This window comes from Otolemur garnettii, unplaced genomic scaffold, assembly GCF_000181295.1.
Source record: "Otolemur garnettii isolate 467f Iridium unplaced genomic scaffold, OtoGar3 scaffold00076, whole genome shotgun sequence".
Taxonomy (NCBI): domain Eukaryota; kingdom Metazoa; phylum Chordata; class Mammalia; order Primates; family Galagidae; genus Otolemur; species Otolemur garnettii.
Window position 1 is genome coordinate 4411858 of NW_003852471.1, and position 8134 is coordinate 4419991.

At 37.9% G+C, this 8134-nt stretch overlaps 1 protein-coding gene across 1 annotated transcript in view; it reads left to right on the top strand.

Moving 5' to 3' along the window:
- LEKR1 (leucine, glutamate and lysine rich 1) overlaps positions 1 to 8134 on the top strand; it is a 153190-nt gene that overhangs the window by 66052 nt on the left and 79004 nt on the right. The window contains exon 4 of the mRNA XM_012807808.1: positions 106 to 291. Coding sequence (XP_012663262.1) covers positions 106 to 291 — 186 coding nt within the window. The remainder of the gene's footprint in view (positions 1 to 105; positions 292 to 8134) is intronic.

The window sequence follows — 8134 nt, forward strand, 5'->3', positions numbered from 1 at the left end:
TCTGAGCTTTCCACTATTAATTTCCCAAAAGGAATTAATCAAATTTTGGAGAAATGTTTTATGATTCAGTGTTACCTATTCGTGAACTTTGAATTTTCTTTACAGAAATAAACACGCTAAATAAAACTTTGACAGTGTTCCAGAAAAATAAGATATGTCTTGAAGAGGAAGTGAAAAATCTGAAGTTACTGTCAGATGCAGCCATACTGAGGTCTCAGCAGATTCAGACATCCAAACAACAGGAAGTAAACTTGCAGACCAGATGCTATGATTTACAAAAAGAAGTACTAGGTAAAGAAAATTCTTTTTGCTGTTTTAGCAGCTAGCTTTATAGCTATATAAGGAAATGTCTAATGTTTTTCTTATAATTGCAAGAAAATCTTGATTTATTTTGCATCTGTAAATACGCCTAATTATTTATTACTAACTACGATGGTAACTGCGTCTGTCATCAGTCTTTGCTATCACTCCTTCCAATTTGCCATTTAGAGTGATGGGTCTGAAGCACATTTCAACTACAAAGTAAAATTTCAGAAAAACAGTGGAATTTACTTGGGTATATCTGTGTTTTTCTTCTAAAGGTAAATCCAAATTTTTAGGCAATCCTTCATTTCCCCAAATGTGAAGATTAAAAATTGTGTTTGGGGCACCCTGGGCAAAGTTTTTAAACGTGTCTCTATCTCAGAGGAGTTTGCACTTTTACCTGAAAACAGTAAGGAATCATTACAAATTGGTAATCGGGAAATGATATAAAAACAGTGGTTTAGGAAAATTAATGTTAGCAGTGAATGGAAGTGTTCTGAGCATCAGCAGCTGAACGCCCAACAGTCATTTAGAAACTATCTTTGCCAATAACCTAATCCCTGGGTTAACCATAAGGAACTTTAGGTCCTAGGTGTCTAACTTTCTGTTTCCGGTTTATTTCATTTAACGTAATGGCCTCCATTATAGGCAGTTCCATCCACATTGCTGCGAATAATAGGATTTCATTCTTTTTTTGACTGAATAGTATCCCATTGTGTATTTTGCACACACATTTTGTTTATTCCCTGATAAGTTTTAGGAGCATTTTGTGTAGTATAAATGTTAATTACATTCTATAGTCAATTCTCTCTAATTATGATTTGCCTGTTATCTTTTTAATGGTAAATTTCACAGTATCAAAGTTCTCTATTTTGCTATGATTAAAATATCTTTCATTGCTTATGGCTAGTCTTGCTTAAAGCAATCCCATTTCTAAGTACTACATACAGTCCTGTTTTGTTTCATTTAAGTCATTAATACATATAGAATTTATTTCTTTCATATAAAATTAACCATTTTATTTATTTATTTTTATTGTTTCAAGTTAACATGAGGGTACAAACAACTATGCTACAATGTTTGCATTTGTTAGGTAGAGTCCCTCTTGTAGTTGTCCCTCTGCCAAGAACATACACCCCACCATTGTGCCCATTAAGTGAGAGCACACCCATTCCCCCTCCCCACTCCCTTGTTCCCTGCCCCCCACCTTGAGTTGAGTTTTTCTCCTATGTGAGCGTGTATTAGGTCATCTACTGGCTTCATATTAGAATTGAGAACATTGGATACTTGCTTCTCCATTCTTGTGATATTTTGCTAAGAAGAATGAGAATTAATTTTTACTATAGTATGAGATGTAGGGGTTTAGATTTATTCTTTTCCAAATGGACCTCCAGTTATATCAGTACTATATAGTAAATAATCCATCCTTTTCCCACTAAATAGAATTATTGCTTGTCATATGTTAAAATTTTATATATACAGATGTTCCTTGACTTACAGTGGAGTTATATCTCGATAAAATCCGAATTTGAAACTAAGTCAAAAAATGCATCTTATGCTAGCCACACAGCAGAGACCCCAACTTACCATAGTTCAACTTACAATTTCTTCTGTGTGAAAAATATCTTTATTTTAAGAAAAAAGAACTAGTTAACAAAAAACTTAACAAGTTTTACTTATCAAAATATACTCAAAAGAAGAACCACAATATAAAGAAAATTTCAAGTGAAGGCCTCACCAGTTCCTACAGGATTAGTATTGTCTCAGTTCTTAAAACTAACTCTTAAAAAGCTTAAACTTCACCTAGAAGACTTTAAGTGAAGAAAATTAGAATGAAGAACATGAGAAATATTTCTTTTTGAACGGGGGAGCTAGCACCTTTGATTTTTCAAAAAAAAAAAAAAACCCACTTCTCTTCAGTGTGTTCACTGTGATGTGGGGACAAAAGGTCCATATTTCATATACTTAAATTACTTCACTCGGAAGTATCCTCCCAAAATTATTAATTGAGAAAAGCTCAATGTAGTTTTAGTTTACTCAGTATCACTTTCTATAAGAAAAGTTCGCATGAGAAAACACTAAAGAGGTAATTTTTTAAATCCAGCTTTCGCAGACTCATGGTGCAAAATGGGTCCCCGTGGCTTCTTCTAGAGGTAAAACTGCTCTTCACTGCTTATTGGCTGCCTGTGAAAATTTGATTGAAAAAATTAAAACTTCCTCCAAAACTAGTGGCATCCAGCCAGGCTGTTGTGCCCCGCTGCCCCTCTGGGCCTGAGCTACCCCCGCCGCGCATGTCCGGTGCCAGCCCCTGCTGTGGATTGACCTCTAGGTTTGCGCACTGCCGGGTGGCCCTGACTTTCCGCATAGCCACAGCCCTTATTCAGTGGCAAACTCCACATCAGCTTCATAGGTTTCTCTTCCATCTGAGCCAGTTGCTATCTGCACTCTCAGAGGGTTGAGTGGAGAGAAGTTGTAAATGTCATTCTCGGTGGCTTTGTTCAGTGGACGCAGTGGCCGGTGGTGTGGCTCTCCTGCACTGCAAATTTGCCTTCTCTGTATCTGTGGTCATCCATCCTGGAGAGACAGGAGTTAACTCTCCCCACCTGGTCAGCAGTGAAGCCATAGTGGTCACTGAGGCCACTGACCTCGCCATAAGCCATCACAGCTCGCACTGTAGGCACCAGGCTGCATCCCATTCAGGCCACCTGGCTTCCTGATGCTGATGTGTCCCCAGCTGTGTCATGGCAGGCAGGGGGCCCCGCTGCTGCACAAACTTTAGAGGGGGACCCGAGTTCAACTTATAATTTGCTGACCTTATAGTGATGTAAAAGCAATATCCATTCAGTAGAAACCTTAAGCTCTGGGTAGATGCCTAGTAACGATGACACCGGAATTTCTTCTTTAGTAGGCTTTGGTCTCTAGGATTCCAAGAATGAATCCACGGACCACGGATCAGTGGTAAGACAGGATTTATTTTACAGAAAAGAATAGAGAAAAACACCAGAGCTCCTGGCAGAGAGAAAAATTCAAGTGAAAAGAAGGGTTTCTGTCTCTTCCTGGGTTTTTTGTCTAGGGGGATATATAGTCACTTGGGTCCTTTGTAGTTACGTTAGGCCAGGACTGGGTAGTAACAAATGAATGGATATAGTCCCTTCAGCTAGGGTAAGATGAATGAGTGCAATAATGAATGGATACAGTCCCTTCCACTAGGGTCCAGGTGAATGAACGCATTAATGAATGGATACATTACCCTAAAGCTGGGGCAAGGTAAATGAATATGTGAATGAATGGATACAGGCCATTCCTGAAATTTGGCAGGCCTCGGAAACTTACATGAAATTGACCAGGCCTAGGAAATTGGGGAGAGGGGTCCTCCTTCAGGGCTAGAACAAGGGGAGGGAGACACTAAGACGCTGGTGTCTCCCCAGCAGTTTGTTTGGTCCCTCTGGTTATTGGAGCCTCCTGCTGCCGCCTCCCTCCCCACCCCCCCACCCCCACTGCCAACCCAGTGCTGGTTGCTCTGCCGGCTGCCACCGCACCAACACTGCCAGGGCAGAGACAGCAGGTCCTCCCCTCAACTTGGCTGAGCTGGCTGGTGCACCACCCGCCCTGTATCAGTGAGATTGCAGGATCAAATGGGAAGTCTAATTTGAGTTCTTTGAGGATTCTCTATACTTCGTTACAAAGAGGCTACATTAGTCTGCCGTCCCACCAATGCTAAATTGTTTATTGCAGCTCAATTTACAATCAGTAAGATGTGGAAACAACCTAAATGCCCATCAACCCAGGAATGGATTAACAAACTGTGGTATATGTACACCACAAAACACACTCTTCAGCCATAAATGTATTAACCTGGATGGAGTTGAAACACATTCTTAGTAAAGTATCACAAGGATGGAAAAGCAAGTATCCAATGAACCAATACTCACATTAAGACAGTAGAGGAACTAATACCCACCCACAGAAGAGAAAAACTGAATTCAATTCAAGTTGAGGTGTGGGGAAATGAGGGAGGAGAGAGCAAGGGAGGAAGGGGAATGGGTCCCCCCCTTAATGGGCACAATGTAAGGGTATATGGCACACCTCTTGGGTGCAGGACACAACTACAAGAGGACTCTACCTAACAAATGCAAACATTATAACCTAGTGGTTTGTACCCTCACATTAACCTGAAATTTAACAAGAAAAAAAAGAAACAGTAATCTTATCTTATTGTAAAAAAGATAAATTGTAAAGGAGCTTATCTTTTGTAAAAAAGATAAATTGTAAGGAGCTCCTCAACTTAACTGTGGTGTTATGTCCTGATAAACCTATCATGAAGTCAGAAGAAAAATCAAACCATTGCTAAGTCAGGAATTAGGAACCATCTGGACTAGCAACTATTAATTCTCTGTATTACTCTCTTCTGTTCCTCTGTTTTTTCTTTTTTTAATGGCACTGTACAAACAACGATATTCTTATTTTTTGAATATATATTTGCAAGCAGTTATTCTTTCATTTCAGCTTTAAGATAATTTTATTTACCATTAACCCCAAGGCTCTGAGATGTACCGAGTAAGGTTTCTCTCTCTCTAATCTTTATAACTTTCACAGGCAGTTAGTTATTCTACATAAACTTTAAGATACTTTCATTCAGTTCTAATCCCAACAGGATTCTAATTGGAACTGCATTATGTCTATATACTGATTTTAGGAGAATTGACATTTTTGGTAATATTAAGTCTTTTTAATATTGTGAGTCTTCTTATTCAAGAATATGGTTTTGTCATTACATTTTCAATGTTTTTTTTTAGTAAAATTCTGTAGTTTCATTAAATCTTTTCTTTGTCATTAATCATTTGCCTCTACCACAAATAGACTATTTTTTCAATTTTAATTTCTTTGTATTTGTTGACAGAGTAGACAAAAGCTATTGAATTTTGTAATATTTGTTTTATAGCCATCCACTTTGCAAAGTTCTCATACTTATTTTACAGCAAATGCTTTTTATTGGTGCCTCATGGATTTTCTAATTATACAATTATACCACCAGTGAGCACAGCCCCCAAAAGAGTCTTCTCTTCTTTCCAGTGTTTAAATATTTTAAAATTTTCTTCTCTTCTTGTTAAATTCATTTGAACTTCTGAGACTATGTTAAATAATAACGGTGACAGTGAGCATCCATATCTAGTTCCTGATTTTAATAGAAATTATTTGGTATTTTGCCACTTGAAATTATATCTGATATTTGGTTTTTGGTAAATATTCTTTTTTTTCTATTGCTATGTTATTTAGATGTTTTATTAGAAGTGCTTTTGGATTTTGCCAAATGCCTTTCTATCATCTATGGGTGTACAGTATGTGTTTCTTAATAATGGAAATACATTTTGAGAAATGAATCTTTAGACAATCCCATTATTGTGTGCATATCATGGATTGTACTTACACAAATGCAGATTATATAGCCTCCTCCACACCTAGGCTATAAGGTATAGCCTCTTGCTCCTTGGTCCAAATGAGTAAAGCATGTTACTGTACTGTATTCTTTTGACGATTGCAATATAATGGTATAACTTTGCCTTAATTAAGCTATTATTTAACAGTATTGGGCTGCCTTATAAAGAAGTGAACTGTGTCTGGGTCATCTTTCAGATATATTATGAAAGGATTTCCCGGTTTGGTGGGAAGTTAAATCAGGTAGCTTATAATTTTAAGATTCTAATGCTTCAAGTGTTTTTTTGTAGTGGGTATAATATAAGGAATGAGCAAATCAATTTTTAAACTTTTAGGATATGGAAGTTGTATTCAAATGAATTCTTTATACATGTGACCTGAAATATGTCAACATGGTATATGCAGTTTGGATTTTATGAATTAAAAAAGCAGGAAATTAATATTGTAAGGTCTATCAAAAGACACTCTTGCATTCGTCAGAAAACTGATATTCTTTTCTCATATCCCGGATTGTCCTCTTGATGTGGAATAGTTGCTATGGGATGGCCCCCAGGGCTGTAGGTTCCCGGACACTTCAGAACCTGAAGTTATTTCTAGCTAGATGGAGGCACATTGAAATCATATCAGAGTAAGTAGCAGCAAAAATAAATTTGTGGGATTTATTACATTACAAGCTTTTAATGCTGACAATATAAATCCTTGTGAAATTCCTTAATATATGAATAATAGATTCTCAAGGAAATTGTGACATTTTGGAGTTTAGCTTTGACCTTTTTTTTTTTTGTAAATAAAATACTGTCCAAACTAAATGCTGATCAAATTTATAAGATCAATGAAAAATAAAACTAGAAAGTATCTATTTTCATGTATCAGATTGAAAAAACTCAAAAGTGTGATAGCAAATTGAGTTGGTGAGGCAATCTCATACATTGCTAGGGGACTGTCAATTGGTATAGCTGCTATAGAGTGTAGCTTGTCAATATTTGTTTGAAATACAAATGCGTGCCACTTTCATCCTGCAATTCTATTTCTAGAAATTAACATACAGACCGGACTCTTGATAAGTAAAATAACAGATGTGCAGTTATTCATCAAAGCAGGGTAATAACAAAATATTGCAAGAAACCTAAAAAATTATAATAAATAACTAGTTAAATAAGGCGTTAAAGTAGTTATATAAACTAATTCGATAATCAAACAGTAGTTCCATGTAACCATTAAAAAAGAAAAAGCAAGTTTTGGCGGTGTCCGTAGCTCAGTGGGTAGGGTGCCAGCCACATACACCTAGTCTGGTGGGTTCGAACTGGCCTGGGCTAGCTACAACAACAATGACAATTGCAACAACAAAAAAATAGCCAGGCGTTGTGGTGGGTTCTCAGTTACTTGGGAGGCTGAGGCAAGAGAATCGCTCAAGCCCAAGAGTTTGAGGTTGCTGTGAGCTGTGATGCCACAGCACTCTATCAAGGGCAACAGAGCAAGACAGACTGTGTCTCAAAAAAAAGCATGTTTCTTGGCTCCTGATCTAGAGAGATCAACAAACTATATTGTCAAATAAGGAAAGCAAGACACATAATATGGCATATGTGTCATGATACAATTGGTGTAAATAAGAAATCATGCCACGACATGTGTATTCACATTTACTTGTACTGTATATAAATTTTAACATCTTTGGAGATATGTGGGGCGGGGGTATAGGGTGTCCATAAAGTTTGAGTGTGGGCTTGGTGCCTGTAGCTCAAGGGGCTAAAGCGCCAGCCACATACACCAAAGCTGGCGGGTTCAAATCCAGCCCGGGCCCACCAAACAACAATGACAACTACAACCAAAAAATAGCCAGGCATTGTGGTGGGCACCTATGGTCCTAGCTACTTGGGAGGCTGAAGTGGGAGAATCACTTGAGCCCAGGAGTTGGAGGTTGCTATGAGCTGTGATACCACAGCACTCTACCCATTGTGACAGCTTGAAGCTCTGTCTCAAAAAAAAAAAAAGTTTGTGTGCGATTTTAAATTATACACTATTTTAAATTGGACACAAACTTTATGGACACCCTGTATATGAAACTAATAACAGTGTTTACCTATTTGGGAAACATAGGAATTAGGTAAATGAGAAATAATTAATGGGAGCCTTTCTTTAAAAGTAAGCTTTGGCTCAGTGCCAGCCACATATACCAGAGCTGGTGGGTTCGAATCTAGCCTGGGCCTGCCAAACAATGATGACAACTGCAACCAAAAAATAGCCAGGCATTGTGGTGGGTGCCTGTGGTTCCAGCTACTTGGGAGGCTAAGGCAAGAAAATCGCTTAAGCCCAGGAGTTTGAGGTGAGTTATATTGCCATGGCACTCTACCCAGGGGGACAGCTTGAGGGTCTATCTCAAAAAAAAAAAAAAAAA